The sequence below is a fragment of the Haemorhous mexicanus genome, chromosome Z (genome assembly GCF_027477595.1).
Source record: "Haemorhous mexicanus isolate bHaeMex1 chromosome Z, bHaeMex1.pri, whole genome shotgun sequence".
NCBI classification, from domain to species: domain Eukaryota; kingdom Metazoa; phylum Chordata; class Aves; order Passeriformes; family Fringillidae; genus Haemorhous; species Haemorhous mexicanus.
Window position 1 is genome coordinate 42,482,921 of NC_082381.1, and position 24,010 is coordinate 42,506,930.

The window sequence follows — 24,010 nt, forward strand, 5'->3', positions numbered from 1 at the left end:
AAGTGGGGCTGCTGGGTACTTGAAGCCACGATGGAATCTCTCCTGAATCAGAGAGTGCAGTTCCGTCTCATTGGCCCATTTTTACTTGAGTTTGAGCACCTTGGAATCCCATTTCTCTGCAGATGATTTCTCCTTAGTGCACCTGGCTCTTGAGCTGAATATAAAGAAGGTTACATGTCCCTCACGCTGCGTCTGTCTGCAGAGCCCAAAACCAACTTCGGAGCCTCCTGTGGCTGTGTGTCTTCCTGGAGAAGAGGCCAAAGGGGAGGAAGATGCCCACCAAACTGCACCTGCTGCCACTACACGGCCTGAGCATCCAGCATCAGTAAGTGGCAGCTCTGGGAAGTCCTGTGGCTGGAGCAAAGCATAGCTGCAAGTTTCAGATCAGACAGCACCTCCTGTACCTGGCTGAAAATGCTTAGGGCTGGAATCTTTCCAGCCCTTGCCCAAGGCACTTAGGCCTGGAAAACGAGTATGGAACTTGGAAGTTGGATGTTTAGGCATCACCTTCCTACTGTTCTGAAAGGGGCTGTGAATTTGTCTTAGCAAGAGACAAGACGGAGCATTAGGATGTCCTTGGATGCTCCTGGGCTACAAGTGAGGACCTTGGTGCCCAGTGGCTGTGCAGGCTCCCCATCCCCAGTGAAGAGAGCGGTGCAAAGGTGCAGTTCAGAAGCTTGCAGGATATGAGGAGACACTGTCCCCAGGAGGAAGCTGGCCCTCGGCAGAGAGCAGCTGTCAGTAGCTAAAGGAACAGCTGAGATGCAGCAGGGCCTGTAGCTGAATATAGGTGAGGTTCTGAATGACAGGTTCTTTTGTGTCCCTCATGCTGCTGTGTGTCCACAGAGCAGAAGGGCAGCGTCAGCACCTGCTCTGGCTGCTGCTGTACCTGAGGAAGAGGCTGAAGAGGCGGATGGTGCTGATGAAGCTGCCCCTGCTGTCAGCCCTGGGCCAGAGCAAACAACATCAGTAAGTGCCAGCTTTGGTTAGCAGTGTCTGTGGTGTCATTTTGTCCGTGGTGTAAAAGCAGCCTTTGGATTTTGGGCCTTGAGCCAGAGAAGCGGGCTGCAAAAGCTGAGGGGTGAAGAGCCCTGGCTGTGGCCAGCAGCATCTTGCTAGGGGCTTGCATTTGAAATGGGATGGGAGGGGCATCTCTGCCAGGCACATTTGTGACCCTCCTTCATTTCTTGTCCCAGAGCTCCACCTCCTGTGTCCTGGCACCTGCACGAGCTGCAGCGGAAGGCTCTGAAGGAGCCTCCAGTCCCCAGGCTGGCAAGTCAAGCAGGAGCAGCTCGTGCATCTGGAGCACGACCAGCTCCTCTGGCAGCAGAGAGCGGCTGGGAGAGGGGACAGAGGACGAGTGCCTGGCCACGCTGAGTACGTCCTCTGTGATCCTTGTCTGCTGGAGCAGTGCCTGTGTGTGCGTGTGTGGGTGTGAGCTGTCCCGCCTCCTGTTCCTCCTCAGCTGAGTGCCGGGTCCTGAGGCCTCCACACAGGACCTGGTGTTGTGCTGTGAGGTGGTGAGGGCTCAGCGGGCTGTTGCTCCTGCCTCTGAGAGCAGCTCAGCCTGGTTTGGCTTTGCCTGAGCTTCCCTGGAGGCAAAAGGCAAAGCAGAGCTTGTTTCTGGCTGAGCAGGAGGCCGTGACCCAGGCAATGAGGAGGCCTCAAGGAGCTCCTGTGGGGCACGGCCAAGGTCATCTTCAGAACTCAGCCTGTCCTGAAGGCTGAGGGACCTCATTCCTAAGGCCCATCACAGTAGGTTGGAACACGAGCTGCTGCTCCTGAAAGGCAGAAGGGCATTGTCCTGCAGAGAGCTGGAGATTGTGCTACTGCTGGAAGCACTTTGCAATATTCTTCCTGTTCTGGAAAGGGCAGCTGTTGATAACAATTGATTCCAGAAGCCAAGACGCCTCTGATATTTGCAAAGATTAAGTCATTTCTTGAAAGTCACAGTTTTCATTGCCAAGAACAGAAAAGTTTTGCTTTTCCTGCTGCCCTTAACGTTGCTAGACAAGAATCTTGGTTCCAGTTTTCAGGTCCCTGTCTCCTCTGACTGTTTCTGTACGTGCTTAGATTTTAGTTTAGACTTTTAGTTTTGTGCAGGCCATCTGTGCTGCGGGGCTGCTTGTCTTGCTGCTGTTGTTTTTGAGGTTTGGTGCTGGTTGGGTGGTGGTGTTGTTTCCCGAGTGCCTGAGTTGAAAGGGCCCAGTGTCCCAGAGAGTGGGGCTGCCTTTCTGATCTGCTGCAGGGTGGGATCTCTTTTGAAGTGAGCATCTTTCCTTGGGATTTTCACAGAGATGCTGGTGAGCCAGGGAGATCCTGAGGCTGAATACACGGAACTGGAAACAATTGGCAAAGGGTGAGTGCAGCCACAGTTCCTTCTTCCAAGGGAGGGCCTGTGCATTTTGCTGGTGTCACATCTCCCCAGAACGACGTCAGGCAAGCTCCAAAGCTGCTCAGACACTGCGTTAGGATGATACCTGATGATCTCTCAGTACTGGGCAGCATCTTTAGCTGTGGTTCGAAAGCATGGCAAAGACAGCTTGGATGCTGGCAATGTCTTTTCTGCGGCAAAGAGCAGCACCTGGCTGCTCTCCTGTCCCTCGAGTGTGTTGCACCTGTTTGCCGCTTTTCCTAGGAGAAATAATTTCTGCATGTCACAAAAGAATACAGAATGCTTGGGAATGAAAGGAGGAGAAACTTCCTTGCCTCAAAGGTCAAGTTAGCAGCTGACAGCTGTCAGGAAGCAGCTCTGGCTAACATTTCTTTCCAGTATTTTGCTGAAAAGAAGGTGCAGTGGTCAGGATGACCAGCACCTAGTCTAGAAGCCAAGAGCAGAAATGAAAGAAGCAGCTCTCTTTTGTAGCTGAGATGGCAAATCGCAAAGCTTCAGGGCAATGCCTGGGGCCAATGCACTCCAGAAGAAAAGGCATCATCTGCCTGATGGCAGAGCCCTCGTGGATCCTGTGGGGTCTAGGCCTTTCCTGCAAAGAATCCACCAAGCTGTTCCCTTCGAAAGCCGGCTCTGCTGACTGGAAATGGGACTGATTTGCACCATTTTCTCTGTGAGAAGCCAAATGTACAAGAAGCCCCCAGAAAAGCAGAGTCCTCCCTGTGTCTGGTGCACTGAAGAGAAGCAGCTGCCAACGGCTCTGGACTCAGAACACAGCTGTCTACGGATCCTGTGTTTTGAGGCCTTCTCCATTTGTGTGTGGAGCAATGGAAGCCTTTCCCTGCTCTGGCTGTGGCTGCAGCTGTGATTAGACACTAATTTCCTTGCAATCTGGAGAAGGGATCCGTGTCCAGAGGCTTTCCTCCAATGGCTGTTACATGGCTGCTGTTTTGTTTCCAGGGGTTTTGGCACGGTGTGCATGGCAGTGGAGACTGCCACAGGAGAAGAGGTAAGCGTCAAGCAGCGCCGCAGCTTCTGCAGCTGTCGAGTGGCCTCCCCTCTGCTGTGAGCTGTGGCTGAGCTTTGGCTCGCCAGTAGAGCTTTGCTGCACAGGCCAATGAAGTGCAGAGCAGTGTCCGCCTGCCAAATACAGTGGGGACAGATTTTGTGCTCCTCAGCTGCCCCAGGGAATGCAGGGAGGCCAGGCGGTGTCTGTCACAGCAGGACACGCTGGCTGGGTCTGAGTGCCCAGGTGGTGTCTCAGAGCATGGCACTGCTCTTTGGGACTGCAGGCTTCCTGAATTCTCATTTCTGGCTGTTAGCAGATACATGGGAATCGTGCTGGTAGTTCTGTAGCCGCCTGCAGTGCTGCCCTTGGAACTGTGCTATGAGAGCGAGGTCTGCAAGGAGTCTCTCAAGGGCCTAAGCCCTGTTTACAGCCCGGTGTATATCCCTAGAAGATCAAGGCTGGGGTTTTTTCTTTTTGAAGTCAGGCAGTAATTGCAAATGTCAGTGGTGTGAAGGAAAGTATTTCGGTGGAGTGAAATGAAAATTCCTGAAAGTGAGGAAATTCCAGGGTTGCGTTATTTGGAGGTGTCACTAAGGATGTTTTCACCGTCCCGGCAATTTTTCCTTGAAGTATGAAGGGCTGTAATTCTTAGGGGGAAGAGCCCTCAGGATGTTTTTAGGACAGCATTTTATCTGCCATGCCTGTAAGAGTTTGCTTTGTAGTTGTGCACTGGAGAATGCCAGTGGTTGCTGGAGTAATGATCAAGCCCCTAGAAGTGCCAAAGGTTTCCCAGCAGTTTTGCTTCATTTTTACTGGCACCAAATGGGTTCCTGCTTGCAAGAGGTGTGTGAATGAAAATGGGAATGAGACCATGGGGAAGACCTGGGGGAAGACTGGCCCAGGGCTCAGTGAGTGTTGTTAGAGCTTTGAGGTGGAGAGCTTAGACCGTGTTTCTCCCAGGTTTACAAGGCAAAGGGTGTGTGGCTCTGTGTCCTGGGAGGTGCCCAAGCACGTGGTCTGATGTCCAGTCCCAAGGCAGCTTGGCCCAGCCCAGCACTATCACCCCATAATCACTGTCTCTGTGTTGCCCTTGTGGTCCTGTGCCACAGACTTCTTTGGTTCATGGTTTTCTGTGTCGTTTTAGGTGGCCATAAAGAAAATTAGTCTCGCGCAAGAGAGCGGCAGCCAGCTGTGCCTGAATGAAATCCAGGTGATGCGTGGCAATAAGCATGCCAACCTTGTGAACTATCTAGACAGGTGAGTGGTTCTGCTGTTCTGCCAGGAAAGGTCATTCACATCCTGCAAGCCAGAGGTTCAACAACCACTGCTTTGGCCGCTGGTAGAGGATGGAGCTGATAATTCCTGTTTCTGGGCTGATCTACGGCATCTTGGGAGGAGATTGCATTGGGGCTGCGTTAATCTTTTCTGGCATACCGAGTTTGAAGGGCGCTTTCAAAGACAAGACTGGGCCCCATCTTACTGAGCCATCAGCCTCAAAGTTCCTGTCCTCTCTCCCCATAGTTATGTTTGGTTGGGGGTTTGATTGTTTCCCCAGGGGTCTGAAGTGCTGACAAAGCACTGTAGGATGTTTCCCTCGACCTGTTGCGTTGTTGTGGATAGCAAGCAGTCTTTTAGACTGCCCAGAGTTCAAGGCCTGTAGAGCGTAGTGAATGACTCCTCACTTCCTCCTGTCTTCCTCGGAGAGAGACACAGAAACAAGAATCCATCAGGTCGTGTAAGTGCGCACATTCACCTCCAGGCTGTTGTTTCCTCCTTTCAGCTACCTGGTGGACGAGGAACTCTGGCTCGTGATGGAATACATGGATGGAGGCTCCTTACACGATGTCATCAGGGAGACTCGTATGGCAGAAGGAGAGATAGCAGCTGTCTCTCGGGAGGTAAGGGATGGCGCTTGTGCTTCCCATGCCTTGGCCAGGATGGTCCTTCCACATGGGTGAAAAGGAGAGGAAAGATTTCATCTTCCAAGCTTCCTTTCTGCCTTTCTCTAATGACTGGCAGTAGCAAGAGTATCTGAAGTGCCTGCCAGTGTCCCTGCCCTTCTTCTAGAGTGTTTGTGTTTGCCTCCCTAAACACTTGGCTGGAGCCTGTGTATGCTGCGTTCCTTCCCTGGAAGGGCAAAGGTGCTCACGGCGCAATGTCAAACAAGTGGCAAAGACAAGGAGATCCTCACAGGACTCTCAGAGAGTTCAGCCTCAAAGGAGAGCCTTGCACTCAAAGTGGTGTATGCAAAAGCATCTACTGTTGTCTGACTGGAGAGAGCACAGCCACTGCAGCAGTGCTCCTTCAGTCTGGGTTTGCAGGGCACTGGCCAGAGGAAGAATTGCCCTTTCTCTTTCAGAAGCAAACACAGCCTCACTTAGAAAGGCCCTGCTGTCCTTGTGTTGGAGCAGCAAGCTCTTGCCCTTGCCAGCAGCCTGTCCTGCCATGGCTCAGCATCCCCCAGGAATGTTGCAGCGCTGCAGAAGTGTCACTTCCCTGCTTGTGGAATGAAATCCACTTAGGCTGGTGTTTCCTTTTCCTCTCTCAGTGCCTGCAAGGCCTGGATTTCCTTCACTCCAAGCAAGTGATCCACCGAGACTTCAAAAGCCACAACATTCTCCTGAGTCTGGACGGATCTGTCAAGTTGGGTGGGTGTTGTTGGCCAGTCTCAGCCGTGGCAGGCTGCGCTGTGGGGCTGCCTTTGGGTGGCTGCTGGTTCCCTGCAGTGGTGCCTGTGGCAGTGCAGGCTGCCCTGCTGCAAGCACAGAGCACAGCCTCAAGGGGCAGGGAGGTGTTGCTGGGAACAAGGGCTCAGGAGTGCCTTTGGGTTGTGTGTGTGTCCCTTCCCAAGCAAGGCGCTTACAGTCTAATAGCTTCAGGGGACTAAAAGGCACTGACTGGAACTGGAGGCTTTTGCTAAGTAGCCAATTCCGTATTTCCTCAGCTGCAGGCCCGAGGAATGGCAGCATGGCCCCTTTATGGCAGCTGGGTACCACGCTGCCTTCTTGGACATTGGAACAGTGGGGATTTCTTTTGTTTGCTTTCCTCATTCACGCTGGCTTGTTTTTGCTCCTCAGCTGATTTTGGCCTCGCTGCTCAGCTCACCGCTGAGCAGAGCAAACGGAGATCAGCTGTTGGGACCACTTACTGGATGGCGCCAGAAATCTTCACCAGGAAGCTCTATGGCCCCAAAGTGGACATCTGGTCCTTTGGCATTGTGGGCATCGAGATGGTGGAAGGAGCGCCTCCTTACCGGATGAAAACCTCCCGCACGGTGCGCTGCAACTGCTCTCAGATACTGCTGTCACTCAAACAAAATCTGCTCCCATTCTTCTGCCTGGGAAGCTTGCGAACACCTGAAAATGATAGGTTCCAGGCTGCACAGTCTCTCGTGCTCCTTGTCCAGATTATCCCCTTGTCATTTCAGTGCAGGAACAGCAGAAAAAATCGTGATGCATTTTGCTTGGTAGGAGCTCTGCTCAAGAGAGCAGTGAGCAGTGCTGAGCTGCATTTTATGGAGTAATCCTTGGAAACAGTAGAGTTAGGCGAAAGTCCGTCTTCCAAATGGCCTGTAGAGCTGGTGTCAGTGCTGAGAGAAGCCAAGTGTGCTTTTGCTGATGGAGTTGCTCCTTATTCCATCAGCCAGTGAAATCAGGGTGAAGGCAAGAGCCTTTGCATATTGGACTGGCTATGGCTGCCTCTGGCTTTGGGTTCTTTCAGTAGGAGTAGGAAAGGTATGTCCCTGGCTCTGGCAGGGAGTAAAGTGCCACTGGAGAGTGGAGCCTGTCCAGTGGGGTCTGTGTGAGCAGTTTGGGGTGTGAAGGAGACAGGCAGAGAGTGACATTTCCTTCTTCTCTAGGTTCAACAGCTGATCAGCAGCGGGGGCAGGCCAAAGCTGCAGAAGCCCAGGCAACAGTCCGCGTGGTTGCGAGACTTCCTGCACTGCTGCCTGGAGAGGGAGGAGGACAGGCGCTGGTCTGCCCAGGAACTCCTGCAGGTAAAAGGCAAAGCGGCTGCAGGCTGCGCCAGCTGCCCGCTGCCAGGGGCTCCTCACCTGCTCAATTCCAAGGCGTCTGCTGGGCCCCGCTGCTAAGATCTCCAGTCTGGGGGCTTTTCAAAGGAAAACAGGGGAGAATCCTGGCCTAGAATGCCTTGGGAGGAGCCTTTCAAGGTCACCTCGACCAGATCTCCTTAATCTGAAGACATCTGGAATAATGGATTTGTGGGATTGGGAGCCATGTTTGCCTCTTGTAGTAAGATCCTGGAGGTGGAGGCAGAGGTGCCCAGAATGCCCTCCCTTCTGCTTTCTGTACCTTTCTGGTAGCCAGAGAAAGCCTGTTTCAGCCTGTGAGGAAAGTAGAAGTTCATGTTTTCTTTTTCTCTTTGGGCAGCATCCATTTGTAACATCAGCCAAGCCGACCTCTGACCTGACGCCTCTGATCGTGGCAACGCAGCAGTTTATGGCCGACAGGAGATACTAGCCCTGGAAGAGGCCACTGATGTTTTTGGAGCTTGCAGTTTCTAGTTTGTAGTTTATAGCTCGTAGTTTGAAGTTTCTAGTATATAGCTCATAGTTTGTTGTTTCTATTTTATGGCTCATAGTTTGTAGTTTGTTTAGCCTGATAGTCAAAATAAATACTAGAATAAATAAAACCTTCACTGTGCTGGAAGCTTCCCTTTGTTCTCACCCTGTGAATAAGCTCTACCACTCCTGCTTCCAGTGGTGTTCAGCTGGTAGAAATTCTAAGAGGAGGCAGGGTCAAGACATGTGGTGGCCACATATCCCGAGGTGAGAAGTACCCTCTGGCTTTCCTGGGGCCTTCCCCCACATGGGGCTCCCACTCGCCTGGCCATTTAGGTGCTAGGATAGGGGCTCCAGACACAGGTGTGGAGCATTGCCTCTGGTGTGCCAGGGACCAGCGGCCACTGCTGGGCTGGGATGCAGGCCTGGGGGAGTGGGGCGTGCAGAGTAGGGCATCGCCTCAGCAGGGCAAGGCTTGATCTGCCCCTTTCCCCACAGACATGCTCCTGAAAGGTTCTGAGCCAGCAATGTCCTCTACTGTCCCACTCTTCCGGCTTCCTGCTGGGCAGGTTTGCCCCTGAGCAGGCAGCACAGGATTGATAGCTTAGTCCTTTGGGGACAGACTGTGCGAGTGCCCAAGCCACTCTTAGCCACAGGCAACCTTCGCAAGCTTAAGGGATATGAGGTCTTTAGTGAATATCAGCTCTTTTATGATTTCCAGCTCTTTGGCTTGCCTAGGAACCATGCAATCCCACCAAAAGACAGACAGGAGAGAGGAGAAGGCAGCTCTGGAGTTCCACAGCGATGGCTTTATTGGGGTCTGTGAAGGGTTCCAGCCACGGCTCTGCTAACTAGAATGGGCTAAAACAGCCCACTAAAGAGGGCGAGAGGGGATCAGAAATTGTCCAATAGCAGGGGTTAAGGAGAAGTAACCTGTGGGGTTAAAGAGAGATAAGCTGGGGTCCCAAAGGCAGAAGAAGGGGCTTATTTTGCTATTTCACCGTGACTTGGCATTTAAAGCCTCTTCCATCCACAGGGCCCTAGCAAGCCCGAACTTGCGACATCTCACAACAAGGTTTCCAGGTTCCTGTGCTGCTTGGCTCTCAAGATTCCAAAGAGTCTTTGTGGCTGGATTTTAAGAAAATTACACATTTATTTGTTCCAAATGAGGCAGCATGAGGTGTGTTTTTCCTTTCTAAGGCCTTCCCTCCTTTTTGTGTCCTCTTCTTGATATAAACCTTGTAAAGTCTCTCCTCTCTCTCCTTCTCCACCACAATGGAGGGGGACAATGGAAAAAACAATTTATGAGAAGCTAAAGATGTTAGAGTTACAATGTACTGAAGGTAAAAAATAAAGCAGTATGAAAGAATAAGAAGAAAATTGTGCGAAGAATGCAATGGCGTAGCCAAGAAAGGTAGAGTGTCACATAGGGCGCCGGAGCAAAGACAGGATGGCGAGGGCTTACGGAATGGTTCTGATGGTAGATGGGGGCTGCTGGTGCTGCCTGGAGAAGCTGTGGACCTGCAGTGGCAGTTTCTCCTCCCTCTGTGCGGCAGTGATGGTGGCAGTGGCGATGGCGATGGGTGTCTCTGTCTCCCTGCGGAGCTCTGTTTGGCACTGCCGCTGCCATCAGCCCGCCACGCTGGGCATGTGTGTGGGAATGGGATCTGCCGCTTCCCTGCCTCTTCCTACCACCCTGCTGGGCTGCACTTGGCTTGGCTGGACTCCCTTTTGTCTTAGCCGAACTCACTTGGATTAAGTGTCTCCACTCTGGGTTGCCTTGTTCTGCTGGTGTGGAAAAAGTGCCACATGCCACCCTGGCCCTGATGGTTTCAGCTGTGTGTCAGAGCTATCACTTCCCCGCCACCCATCTCAGGCCCGTGTCCTAAAAATTACTGTGGAGGGACAAAAATGGGGGAAAAAAATGGTGGTGGTGCTTTGTTCCCAAGGCCTCTCTGTTAGAGTGAGTCAGACAGAAGGATCCTCCTTTCATTTCCTGTCATGGCATTTCCCTGCTGAAATCACACCCATGGCCATGATGTAATATGTTTTGAATAAAAAGTGTATCCATGACCTTGGCTCTGTACTGAAGCCCTCTGATTCTATCCTGGGTCGTTGGCAAGTGGCTTATCCAAGAAATGGCCCTGGCGACTTTGAGGAGAGAGACTGCTTGATCCAATTGTTCGGAAAAGCAACTTTAGTGTAATAGCGAAACAACAAACTAAACAGCGTGCACAGTAGGAAGAACAAACCAGAAAAAGCTGGGTTCCAGGGTCTGCAGGGGTACTTATAGATTCTCAAAAAGGGAGGGGTTCCGGCAGGGTTTGAGGAATGGATCCAACAGGAAAGAAGTATTAGGAATTTTAGAAGTAATGTAGTAATAATTATCCAACGGTAATGCAGAGAAATCAGGACTTTCTAGGAATAATTTGAATAACTGAAGGAGAGGCTCATGGGTGGGAGCTCTTGCTCACCGTAATTAAAGAGGGTTTTCCCATGGCCTCAAATTGAAGTCTCCTTCATTATTCACACTACCCCCAACATCTCCCTTTTTTTGTTTTTCTAAGGTAGAAAGGAAAACTGTTTTTTCTAGGGTTTTAAACATTAACTTGAAAATACAAGAAGAAATAAGTATTATCTACATCACTACTAGCAAAATTACATGCCCAGTCTTTATAATAGAGATCAATTTGGATGATAGATGCCTTCCTTTCAAAAGGTTGTTAATCCAATTGGTTCCCTCTTTGATTTGAAGTTTATCCACCCCTTTCTGCAAAAAAGCTTCTGCTGGGCTAAACAGAATCACTGTGGTCAGATAAGTTCATACAGCACAAACCTTATAAGTCCTGACAGCCATGTCCATGTGCTAATATTTTGTTTTGGTTGCGGCACTATCCAAGTAGCACCAAGAAGAAGGAAGGTGCAACAGAGGAAGAAGGAGATCCAAGTTTTCAACCTGCTGTGGGAGCTCCCCTTTCTCTTGTCTCCTTCTTTTTCTTGGTGTCAGTTGTTGGGGTTTGTTGCTGTTTCTGGTGGTGGCTGTAGATGTGGCTTAATGTTCTTGGCGGGGATCCCCCTGGGTCCTGTACCTGTGGATACACAAGCATAACCCCTACCCCATGGAATTAACAGAAAGGGGCCAGAGATTGGTGAAGTCTCAGGGTCCTTGATCAGAACTGGTGGTCTCTCCTTCAGCTTGGCTTGGGTGCAATTACTAAGATGTCAAAAAACTGGCAGTATTGATTCCATTAATTAATTTTTAAGAAGGTTAAAAACATACATGGCTTAGACAGCCTTTCTACTGTTGATAAGGCCTCCATTTTTGTTTTTCTAAAAGGTCTTTCAAAGAATGTGTGTCCTTTCAATTACTGATTGTCCTGTGGAGGAATGGAGAATACCTGTAACTTACTCCCCATAAGTTAAAAAATTGTTGTACTTTGTGTGAATTGTACCCATGGCCATTATTTGTATATATTTTCTGAGGAATTCCTAAAGATGTATATTTTCCTCAGAATTCCTTTAAGAATTCTTTAGGAATTCCTATAGGAATTCTGAGGATTTCCTTTATCTCTAAAGAGAAAAGTTGTGAAAAGTGTTTGATAATGTCTAGGGCTTTTTCCCAGGGTGTGTGAAGTAGCAAAGAGAGCTCCTGAAAAAGTATCAACAGAAACATGTATATATTTGAATCCAGGAAAGGATGGATATTGTGTTACATCTGACTGCCAGGTTTGTAAACTGTTTAGTCCTCTAGGGTTGATTCTGCTTCCCACTGAAGGGATGGATTGATGCTGGCAGTCAGGAGAGGCACTAGTAATTTTTTCTCTTCTCCAAGCAATTATATTTTCATCTTTCTCTCCTCTTCCTCCAACTGGAATACATCATACATTTTTTGAAAACTAGGAATTAATTTTGTGCTGAGCAATTCCAATTTTCAGCCCAACTGTTAATGCCTTTTCCAACTGAGTCCTAGTAGAGAGTAGGATTTAACTTAGATTCAGTGATTTCTATGGCATCTTTGAAGACCCATCAAACAAATTCTTGAAGCTCCTTTTTTTCAATTTTTTTTCCTCGGTTCTCTAGTCTCAACTTGAATGATTTGTAAGTGTCTCTCTCCACTACAGACATCCGTGCTCCCATTTTAGAGCAGCTTTAGAAACACTAACAAAGGGGAAATCAGAAAATGGGGCAGATGTAGCCCTACTCCTACCATCTTCAGAGGGCTGATGGTAACGCAGTGTCCTCCTTGCTCCTTATCCAGCAAAATTCTGCCAGGCATTACTCCGTCCAGAAGGGAAAAGCTTACAACCCCCTCTTGGAGGCAGGGTGGGTTCTCAGCAGGTCCCCTGAATGTCAGGGGTCCCTGTTCGGGTGAGAGATGTTATAAGTAAAAGTTAAGTTATGTTAAGTTAGGGTATAGTTCAATTATATTGTATTAATTACGTTACATTAATTGTATTATGTTAAGGGGGGTGGGGTTATTAGAATGTTCTAGGAGAAGGGTCCAGGGTTTGGTGGAAGGGCAGTCCGGCGGGGCACGGCAAGGTCGAAGAGGGATCGGATAGAAGATCTGAGCAATCATTCGAAGCCCTGCAGAAACGATTGGTCCAGAATGAATGGCGTTAAAGACCAATGGGAAGCCTGGAAATGGACCAATGACCATGCAGATCCAAAATGGACCAATCCTGGACTTGAAGGCAGCTATAAATGGGGGTAGTTTGGTTGGTTCGAGGTACTTCTTTTTAGAAACTTGTTTTCTGGAGGCAAGCCCGTGCACTTGGGGATAGCGCACTGTTGTGTTTTTGGCTCGCTGTGTGGGTGCTCGGGCTTATCCTGGGTACGCCATTCCTTGCAGCTATTTTAATAAAGGAGAACCTCTTTCTCCAGAGGAAGTTTGGCCTCGTTCATATTCATAACAAGAGGGGAAGCGCTCTGGTCCAAGCTCAGACACCTGGCCGGTGGCTTCCTGGAGAACTGGCCCTGTTGACTTTGATGAGAGAGACTGCTTGATCCAGTTGTTTGGAAAAGCAACTTTAATGTAATAGCAAAATAACAAACTAAACAGCGTGCACAGTAGGAAGAATGAACCAGAAAAAGCCTGGAGTCCAGGGTCTCCAAGGATACTTATACATTCCCAAAAGGGGAGGCATCCGGGTGGGGTTTGAAGAATGGATCCAACAGGAAAGAGTGATTTGGAATATTACATTTAATGCAGCAACAATTACCCAGTGGTAATGCAGAGAAACCAGAATTTTCTAGTAATAATTTGAATAACTGAACAAGAGGACCATGGGTGGGAGGTCTGGCTCACCCTAAGTACAAATGGCTTTCCCATGGCCTCAAATTGAAGTGTCCTTCATTATTCAAACCGACCTCAACACTGTACCTAGGAGAAAGCTCAAAATGTAATTGAAGTAGTGCTTCTCCCTGTTTGCTGCTTTCTAAAACAAAGGAAGATCCAGCTGGAAGAAGCCTTCTGCTTTTTGCTCAGAAGCAATAGTGGCCAAAGAGCACTCATGTGCTTCCTCACATCCTGGACCCTTCTCAGCGCTCAGCTTCTCAGTGTGGGCCAGAGGGGCTTAGTGTGCTTTTACTCTTAGATGCCGTGAGCACAAGGTTATGGACTAGGAGGGCTTCTTGTGTTGCTTTGCAGTAGAGGAGAACTCTGCAGGCTTTTGTTGGCATTAGCTGTAGAGAAGGTCTGGTTCTGTGCCTGAGCTCACAAAGCAGCCCAGGGCGCTGCTATTGTGATGTCAGCGGCCGCATGGCAGCGTTGTCAGGCAAAGTTGCTGTGCCGAGGCCCGGAAGGGCTCAGTGTGCAGAGCAGCTCTGTGGCACGCTCACTGCAGGCGGAACCTGCACGTCGACGAGGTCTCTGCCAGCAGGACGCTGAGTATTTCTGTTTTCTCCCAAGAGGCGTTGTCTGGTGCAGACTTGAGCAGCGCTGCTCAAGCCATGGAGGGAGTGTGTGCTGCAGCTTTCACGGCGTTCTCCGTGGCTTATTCTGGGTACTTTTTCACCCACCTGGCACGTAAGTAGATGTCTTTGTTCAGTGCAGCATATGGAAACCCAAATGCCACAAAGAGGCCTTTAGTTGGGTGAAGCCACTGCCCACAGCTGCAGCTAAGAAGGGGTTGTCTCTAGCCAGGGGGGCGTGGGCAGCCTTTGTAATGTAGCCCGCAGGGTTTCCACTCCTGCCGTGCCATAGCCTTTGGCAATGGGGTCTGGAGTCTCCTCGGTTTGCTGGCTCAAGCAAGAGAACTTCCAGGATGGGAAGACTGGGAGAGCTTGGCAGGAGTCCTTGTAAAAGCTGTGCACTGCTCTCCAGGACTGAGGGAAAGTGCCTCAGATCAGGTCTTCTTCTTGTCTGCATTCCCTCATCCCAGCATGTGCCTGTGGAACTTGACACTTCCTGAGCGCTGCAAGAACCATTTGTTCTGTGATGAAATCACAGAACCCGCTTGGAAAAGGCCTCTGGGAGAGACATTTCAGAGGAGTTCTTGTATGCTCCTGAACACAGGAGCTGTTCCTGTGCTGTGTCACGATAGAACTGCCACCATGGCTAAGGGGAACTTGGGGGAAACCGCTCTGGGGAAAGGCTTTCAGTAAGTTCATGGCAATTGCTGCAAGCAATGTCTTGAGAAAACTGAAGTACAGGAAAGAGAGGAGCTGTGGCTGCTGCTGGGTGGCTGGGGCAGAAGCAATGACTGAACCACTGGGACTTGCAGTCTCAAGTTTCTATGGGTTGAGTGGACAGAGAGGACAGAAGGTAGACACCAGGCAGTATTTTGTGCTGTTGTCTTGCTTGCTGTGTGGCACAGCAGAGCATGGGTTGCTGCTGGAGTGCCGATGTAGTGAAAGCAGAATGCTCTGTCTTTGGGTTGACATTTTCGTGGGCTTGCCCAGCCCAGGCAGTTTTCTTACAGCATCTGGATGTTCTTCCCTTGTGTGTTGCAGGTCACATCACCCGTGCCTGGAGAGAATCTGGTCTTTGGGTGAGTGGCAAAGGAGCCTCTGGCGTTGGTAGCATTAGACCATTGTGGAGCAAGCTGTGAGCTGTGGCCTGTTGCAGTCCAGTGCCAGCCTGGCTGGATGAATGAAAGTACAGTCCGGGCTCTTTGCAGCCACAGCAGCAGCAGCAGGAGGATCCCGGGCTGTTTTCTCCAGTTCCTTTCCAGAGCTTTTAAGCAGCTGGAAGTGGGGCTGCTGGGTACTTGAAGCCACGATGGAATCTCTCCTGTACGAGAGAGTGCAGTCCCGTCTCACTGGCTCATTTTACTTGAGTTTGAGCACCTTGGAATCCCATTTCTCTGCAGATGATTTCTCCTTAGTGCACCTGGCTCTAGAGCTGAATATAAAGAAGGTTACGTGTCCCTCACGCTGCGTCTGTCTGCAGAGCCCAAAACCAACCTCGGAGCCTCCTGTGGCTGCGTGTCTTCCTGGAGAAGAGGCCAAAGGGGAGGAAGATGCCCACCAAACTGCACCTGCTGCCACTACAGGGCCTGAGCATCCAGCATCAGTAAGTGGCAGCTCTGGGAAGTCCTGTGGCTGGAGCAAAGCATAGCTGCAAGTTTCAGATCAGACAGCACCTCCTGTGCCTGGCTTAAGATGCTGAGGGCTGGAATCTTTCCAGCCCTTCCCCAAGGCCCTTAGGCCTGGAAAACGAGTATGGAACTTGGAAGCTGGATGTTTAGGCATCACCTTCCTACTGTTGTGAAAGGGGCTGTGAATTTGTCTTAGCAAGAGACAAGAGGGAGGATTAGGATGTCCTTGGATGCTCCTGGGCTACAAGGGATGCCCTTGGTGCCCAGTGGCTGTGCAGGCTCCCCATCCCCAGTGAAGAGAGCGGTGCAAAGGTGCAGTTCAGAAGCTTGCAGGATATGAGGAGACACTGTCCCCAGGAGGGAGCTGGCCCTCGGCAGAGAGCAGCTGTCAGTAGCTAAAGGAACAGCTGAGATGCAGCAGGGCCTGTAGCTGAATATAGGTGAGGTTCTGAATGACAGGTTCTTTTGTGTCCCTCATGCTGCTGTGTGTCCACAGAGCAGAAGGGCAGCGTCAGCACCTGCTCTGGCTGCTGCTGTACCTGAGGAAGAGGCTGAAGAGGAGGAAGGTGCTGATGAAGCTGCCCCTGCTGTCAGCCCTGGGCCAGAGCAAACAACATCAGTAAGTGCCAGCTTTGGTTAGCAGTGTCTGTGGTGTCATTTTGTCCGTGGTGTAAAAGCAGCCTTTGGATTTTGGGCCTTGAGCCAGAGAAGCGGGCTGCAAAAGCTGAGGGGTGAAGAGCCCTGGCTGTGGCCAGCAGCATCTTGCTAGGGGCTTGCATTTGAAATGGGATGGGAGGGGCATCTCTGCCAGGCACATTTGTGACCCTCCTTCATTTCTTGTCCCAGAGCTCCACCTCCTGTGTCCTGGCACCTGCACGAGCTGCAGCGGAAGGCTCTGAAGGAGCCTCCAGTCCCCAGGCTGGCAAGTCAAGCAGGAGCAGCTCGTGCATCTGGAGCACGACCAGCTCCTCTGGCAGCAGAGAGCGGCTGGGAGAGGGGACAGAGGACGAGTGCCTGGCCACGCTGAGTACGTCCTCTGTGATCCTTGTCTGCTGGAGCAGTGCCTGTGTGTGCGTGTGTGGGTGTGAGCTGTCCCGCCTCCTGTTCCTCCTCAGCTGAGTGCCGGGTCCTGAGGCCTCCACACAGGACCTGGTGTTGTGCTGTGAGGTGGTGAGGGCTCAGTGGGCTGTTGCTCCTGCTTCTGAGAGCAACTCAGCCTGGTTTGGCTTTGCCTGAGCTTCCCTGGAGGCAAAAGGCAAAGCAGAGCTTGTTTCTGGCTGAGCAGGAGGCCGTGACCCAGCCAATGAGGAGGCCTCAAGGAGCTCCTGTGGGGCACGGCCAAGGTCATCTTCAGAACTCAGCCTGTCCTGAAGGCTGAGGGACCTCATTCCTATGGCCCATCACAGTAGGTTGGAACACGAGCTGCTGCTCCTGAAAGGCAGAAGGGCATTGTCCTGCAGAGAGCTGGAGATTGTGCTACTGCTGGAAGCACTTTGCAATATTCTTCCTGTTCTGGAAAGGGCAGCTGTTGATAACAATTGATTCCAGAAGCCAAGACGCCTCTGATATTTGCAAAGATTAAGTCATTTCTTGAAAGTCACAGTTTTCATTGCCAAGAACAGAAAAGTTTTGCTTTTCCTGCTGCCCTTAACGTTGCTAGACAAGAATCTTGGTTCCAGTTTTCAGGTCCCTGTCTCCTCTGACTGTTTCTGTACGTGCTTAGATTTTAGTTTAGACTTTTAGTTTTGTGCAGGCCATCTGTGCTGCGGGGCTGCTTGTCTTGCTGCTGTTGTTTTTGAGGTTTGGTGCTGGTTGGGTGGTGGTGTTGTTTCCCGAGTGCCTGAGTTGAAAGGGCCCAGTGTCCCAGAGAGTGGGGCTGCCTTTCTGATCTGCTGCAGGGTGGGATCTCTTTTGAAGTGAGCATCTTTCCTTGGGATTTTCACAGAGATGCTGGTGAGCCAGGGAGATCCCGAGGCTGAATACACGGAACTGGAAACAATTGGCAAAGGGTGAGTGCAGCCACAGTTCCTTCTTCCAAGGGAGGGCCTGTGCATTTTGCTGTTGTCACATCTCCCCAGAACGACGTCAGGCAAGCTCCAAAGCTGCTCAGACACTGCGTTAAGATGATACCTGGTGATCTCTCAGTACTGGGCAGCATCTTTAGCTGTGGTTCGAAAGCAGCTTGGCAAAGACAGCTTGGATGCTGGCAGTGTCTTTTCTGCGGCAAAGAGCAGCACCTGGCTGCTCTCCTGTCCCTCGAGTGTGTTGCACCTGTTTGCCGCTTTTCCTAGGAGAAATCATTTCTGCATGTCACAAAAGAATACAGAATGCTTGGGAATGAAAGGAGGAGAAACTTCCTTGCCTCAAAGGTCAAGTTAGCAGCTGACAGCTGTCAGGGAGCAGCTCTGGCTAACATTTCTTTCCAGTATTTTGCTGAAAAGAAGGTGCAGTGGTCAGGATGACCAGCACCTAGTCTAGAAGCCAAGAGCAGAAATGAAAGAAGCAGCTCTCTTTTGTAGCTGAGATGGCAAATCGCAAAGCTTCAGGGCAATGCCTGGGGCCAATGCACTCCAGAGGAAAAGGCATCATCTGCCTGATGGCAGAGCCCTCGTGGATCCTGTGGGGTCTAGGCCTTTCCTGCAAAGAATCCACCAAGCTGTTCCCTTAGAAAGCCGGCTCTGCTGACTGGAAATGGGATGATTTGCACCATTTTCTCTGTGAGAAGCCAAATGTACAAGAAGCCCCCAGAAAAGCAGAGTCCTCCCCGTGTCTGGTGCACTGAAGAGAAGCAGCTGCCAACGGCTCTGGACTCAGAACACAGCTGTCTAAGGATCCTGTGTTTTGAGGCCTTCTCCATTTGTGTGTGGAGCAATGGAAGCCTTTCCCTGCTCTGGCTGTGGCTGCAGCTGTGATTAGACACTAATTTCCTTGCAATCTGGAGAAGGGATCCGTGTCCAGAGGCTTTCCTCCAATGGCTGTTACATGGCTGCTATTTTGTTTCCAGGGGTTTTGGCACGGTGTGCATGGCAGTGGAGACTGCCACAGGAGAAGAGGTAAGCGTCAAGCAGCGCCGCAGCTTCTGCAGCTGTCGAGTGGCCTCCCCTCTGCTGTGAGCTGTGGCTGAGCTTTGGGTCGCCAGCAGAGCTTTGCTGCACAGGCCAATGAAGTGCAGAGCAGTGTCCACCTGCCAAATACAGTGGGGACAGATTTTGTGCTCCTCAGCTGCCCCAGGGAATGCAGGGAGGCCAGGCGGTGTCTGTCACAGCAGGACACGCTGGCTGGGTCTGAGTGCCCAGGTGGTGTCTCAGAGCATGGCACTGCTCTTTGGGACTGCAGGCTTCCTGAATTCTCATTTCTGGCTGTTAGCAGATACATGGGAATTGTGCTGGTAGTTCTGTAGCCGCCTGCAGTGCTGCCCCTGGAACTGTGCTATGAGAGCGAGGTCTGCAAGGAGTCTCTCAAGGGCCTAAGCCCTGTTTACAGCCTGGTGTATATCCCTAGAAGATCAAGGCCGGGGTTATTTCTTTTTGAAGTCAGGCAGTAATTGCAAATGTCAGTGGTGTGAAGGAAAGTATTTCGGTGGAGTGAAATGAAAATTCCTGAAAGTGAAGAAATTCCAGGGTTGCGTTTTTTGGAGGTGTCACTAATGATGTTTTCATTGTCCCGGCAATTTTTCCTTGAAGTATGAAGGGCTGTAATTCTTAGGGGGAAGAGCCCTCAGGATGTTTTTAGGACACATTTTATCTGCCATGCCTGTAAGAGTTTGCTTTGTAGTTGTGCACTGGAGAATGCCAGTGGTTGCTGGAGTAATGATCAAGCCCCTAGAAGTGCCAAAGGTTTCCCAGCAGTTTTGCTCCAATTTTACTGGCACCAAATGGGTTCCTGCTTGCAAGAGGTGTGTGAATGAAAATGGGAATGAGACCATGGGGAAGACCTGTGGAAAGACTGGCCCAGGGCTCAGTGAGTGTTGTTAGAGCTTTGAGGTGGAGAGCTTAGACTGTGTTTCTCCCAGGTTTACAAGGCAAAAGGTGTGTGGCTCTGTGTCCTGGGAGGTGCCCAAGCACTTGGTCTGATGTCCAGTCCCAAGGCAGCTTGGCCCAGCCCAACACTATCACCCCATAATCACTGTCTCTGTGTTGCCCTTGTGGTCCTGTGCCCCAGACTTCTTTGGTTCATGGTTTTCTGTGTCGTTTTAGGTGGCCATAAAGAAAATTAGTCTCGCGCAAGAGAGCGGCAGCGAGCTGTGCCTGAATGAAATCCAGGTGATGCGTGGCAATAAGCATGCCAACCTTGTGAACTATCTAGACAGGTGAGTGGTTCTGCTGTTCTGCCAGGAAAGGTCATTCACATCCTGCAAGCCAGAGGTTCAACAACCACTGCTTTGGCCGCTGGTAGAGGATGGAGCTGATAATTCCTGTTTCTGGGCTGATCTACGGCATCTTGGGAGGAGATTGCATGGGGGCTGCATTAATCTTTCCAGGCATACCGAATTTGAAGGGCGCTTTCAAAGACAAGACTGGGCCCCATCTTACTGAGCCATCAGCCTCAAAGTTCCTGTCCTCTCTCCCCATAGTTATGTTGGGTTTGGGGTTTGATTGTTTCCCCAGGGGTCTGAAGTGCTGACAAAGCACTGTAGATTGTGTTTCTCTTGACCTGTTGCGTTTGTGTGGATAGCAAGCAGTCTTTTAGACTGCCCAGAGTTCAAGGCCTGTAGAGCGTAGTGAATGACTCCTCACTTCCTCCTGTCTTCCTCGGAGAGAGACACAGAAACAAGAATCCATCAGGTTGTGTAAGTGCGCACATTCACCTCCAGGCTGTTGTTTCCTCCTTTCAGCTACCTGGTGGACGAGGAACTCTGGCTCGTGATGGAATACATGGATGGAGGCTCCTTACACGATGTCATCAGGGAGACTCGTATGGCAGAAGGAGAGATAGCCGCTGTCTCTCGGGAGGTAAGGGATGGCGCTTGTGCTTCCCATGCCTTGGCCAGGATGGTCCTTCCACATGGGTGACAAGGAGAGGAAAGATTTCATCTTCCAAGCCTCCTTTCTGCCTTTCTCTAATGACTGGCAGTAGCAAGAGTATCTGAAGTGCCTGCCAGTGTGCCTGCCCTTCTTCTAGAGTGTTTGTGTTTGCCTCTCTAAACACTTGCCTGGAGCCTGTGTATGCTGCGTTCCTTCCCCGGAAGGGCAAAGGTGCTCACGGCGCAATGTCAAACAAGTGGCAAAGACAAGGAGATCCTCACAGGACTCTCAGAGAGATCAGCCAAAAAAGAAGAGCTTTGCACCCAAAGTGGTGTTTGCAAAAGCATCTACTGTTGTCTGACTGGAGAGAGCACAGCCACTGCAGCAGTGCTCCTTCAGTCTGTGTTTGCAGGGCACTGGCCAGAGGAAGAATTGCCCTTTCTCTTTCAGAAGCAAACACAGCCTCACTTAGAAAGGCCCTGCTGTCCTTGTGTTGGAGCAGCAAGCTCTTGTGCTAGCCAGCAGCCTGTCCTGCCATGGCTCAGCATCCCCCAGGAATGTTGCAGCGCTGCAGAAGTGTCACTTCCCTGCTTGTGGAATGAAATCCACTTAGGCTGGTGTTTCCTTTTCCTCTCTCAGTGCCTGCAAGGCCTGGATTTCCTTCACTCCAAGCAAGTGATCCACCGAGACATCAAAAGCCACAACATTCTCCTGGGTCTGGACGGATCTGTCAAGTTGGGTGGGTGTTGTTGGCCAGTCTCAGCCGTGGCAGGCTGCGCTGTGGGGCTGCCTTTGGGTGACTGCTGGTTCCCTGCAGTGGTGCCTGTGGCAGTGCAGGCTGCCCTGCTGCAAGCACAGAGCACAGCCTCAAGGGGCAGGGAGGTGTTGCTGGGAACAAGGGCTCAGGAGTGCCTTTGGGTTGTGTGTGTGTCCCTTCCCAAGCAAGGCGCTTACAGTCTAATAGCTTCAGGGGACTAAAAGGCACTGCCTGAAACTGGAGGCTCTTGCTAAGTGGCCAATTCCATATTTCCTCGGCTGCAGGCCCGTGGAATGGCAGCATGGCCCCTTTATGGCAGCTGGGTACCATGCTGCCTTCTTGTACATTGGAACAGTGGGGATTTCTTTTGTTTGCTTTCCTCATTCACGCTGGCTTGTTTTTGCTCCTCAGCTGATTTTGGCCTCGCTGCTCAGCTCACCGCTGAGCAGAGCAAACGGAGATCAGCTGTTGGGACCACTTACTGGATGGCGCCAGAAATCTTCACCAGGAAGCTCTATGGCCCCAAAGTGGACATCTGGTCCTTTGGCATTGTGGGCATCGAGATGGTGGAAGGAGCGCCTCCTTACCGGATGAAAACCTCCCGCACGGTGCGCTGCAACTGCTCTCAGATACTGCTGTCACTCAAACAAAATCTGCTCCCATTCTTCTGCCTGGGAAGCTTGCGAACACCTGAAAATGATAGGTTCCAGGCTGCACAGTCTCTCGTGCTCCTTGTCCAGATCATCCCCTTGTCATTTCAGAGCAGGAACAGCAGAAAAAATCGTGATGCATTTTGCTTGGTAGGGGCTCTGCCCAAGAGAGCAGTGAGCAGTGCTGAGCTGCATTTTATGGAGTAATCCTTGGAAACAGTAGAGTTAGGCAAAAGTCCGTCTTCCAAATGGCCTGTAGAGCTGGTGTCAGTGCTGAGAGAAGCCAAGTGTGCTTTTGCTGATGGAGTTGCTCCTAATTCCATCAGCCAGTGAAATCAGGGTGAAGGCAAGAGCCTTTGCATATTGGACTGGCTATGGCTGCCTCTGGCTTTGGGTTCTTTCAGTAGGAGTAGGAAAGGTATGTCCCTGGCTCTGGCAGGGAGGAAAGTGCCACCGGAGAGTGGAGCCTGTCCAGTGGGGTCTGTGTGAGCAGCTGGGATGTGAAGGAGAGAGGCAGAGAGTGACATTTCCTTCTTCTCTAGGTTCAACAGCTGATCAGCAGCGGGGGCAGGCCAAAGCTGCAGAAGCCCAGGCAACAGTCCGCGTGGTTGCGAGACTTCCTGCACTGCTGCCTGGAGAGGGAGGAGGACAGGCGCTGGTCTGCCCAGGAACTCCTGCAGGTAAAAGGCAAAGCGGCTGCAGGCTGCGCCAGCTGCCCGCTGCCAGGGGCTCCTCACCTGCTCAATTCCAAGGCGTCTGCTGGGCCCCGCTGCTAAGATCTCCAGTCTGGGGGCTTTTCAAAGGAAAACAGGGGAGAATCCTGGTCTAGGATGCCTTGGGAGGAGCCTTTCAAGGTCACCTCGACCAGATCTCCTTAATCTGAAGACATCTGGAATAATGGATTTGTGGGATTGGGAGCCATGTTTGCCTCTTGTAGTAAGATCCTGGAGGTGGAGGCAGAGGTGCCCAGAATGCCCTCCTTTCTGCTTTCTGTATCTTTCTGGTAGCCAGAGAAAGCCTGTTTCAGCCTGTGAGGAAAGTAGAAGTTCATGTTTTCTTTTTCTCTTTGGGCAGCATCCATTTGTAACATCAGCCAAGCCGACCTCCGACCTGACGCCTCTGATCGTGGCAACGCAGCAGTTTATGGCCGACAGGAGATACTAGCCCTGGAAGAGGCCACTGTTGTTTTTGGAGTTTGCAGTTTGTAGTTTATAGCTCGTAGTTTGAAGTTTCTAGTATATAGCTCATAGTTTGTTGTTTCTATTTTATAGCTCATAGTTTGTAGTTTGTTTAGCCTGATAGTCAAAATAAATACTAGAATAAATAAAACCTTCACTGTGCTGGAAGCTTCCCTTTGTTCTCACCCTGTGAAGAAGCTCTAAATTTACTTCTGAATGGTCAGGTGTTTCTTCTGTGTGGGAAGACCCATGGATGGGGTTTGTGGCACTGTTTGGAAGCATGCAAAGTTCTTCTTCCTTCATTGCCTCCAGGCCACAACCTCTTGTGGAGATACAGGCTTGCAGCTGTGACTAGAGGAGCAGAGTAGGGCAAAATGGAGCAGAGCAGTGGTGTCCCCGCTGGGGATGCTGCTGTGGCTGTGGTTGTGGGGAAAGTTTGGGAGTGTCTGTGTTGCTGTGGGCAGAGGGGGAGGGAGCCGGACTTCTCCACAGGCTGAGGCGCAGGTGGGTGTTCAGCGGGAAGGCAATTTGCAACCGATTCAGCTTATTTTCCAGCTGTTGGGCAACACTCAGCTCTCTGAGTCAAACCTCCATGCATATGGATACCAGGCATGGTCCTTTACTGGGAATGTTTCATTTTCTTCTACCAAAATCATAATATCTCCCCAAGTAACTGTGGATGGGGCCAGTTTCCCTTAGTCCCCGACTGTCTTTGGGGCTGGATAAGCTTTCTATAGAATCTTTTGGCAAGTCTGTCAGTGGAGAGCAGTTCAGATCCGTTTCTGTGTGGGATTCCATTACTTGTCTGCCAGAAAGTAGCAGCTTTGACTGACAATTTATTTCTCCATTCTTATGTCACGAGCAGTTACTGTTGTATAAGAGGCCCACATCACCTCAAGAGTACTCTGCTTGCAGTGCCAATTAAAATTGTGGCGCCAAGAAGGCTGCTCTTTGAGACACTTTAAAAGAACTTGTTCAGTTGTTCATGTCTTAACTC

The 24,010-nt window shown here is 50.9% G+C and overlaps 1 protein-coding gene across 1 annotated transcript; it reads left to right on the plus strand.

Annotated features, from left to right (window-relative positions):
• Positions 1-12,536: 12,536 nt before the first annotated feature.
• On the plus strand, positions 12,537-22,999 carry LOC132322491 (serine/threonine-protein kinase PAK 3-like). Its single transcript, XM_059836982.1, has 12 exons — positions 12,537-12,652; positions 13,770-13,951; positions 14,878-14,915; positions 16,311-16,491; positions 17,410-17,473; positions 18,469-18,517; positions 19,661-19,773; positions 20,299-20,416; positions 21,068-21,167; positions 21,597-21,793; positions 22,378-22,515; positions 22,910-22,999. The coding sequence occupies exons 1-12, from the start codon at positions 12,537-12,539 to the stop codon at positions 22,997-22,999; spliced, it is 1,386 nt and encodes a 461-aa protein (XP_059692965.1).
• Positions 23,000-24,010: the final 1,011 nt, after the last annotated feature.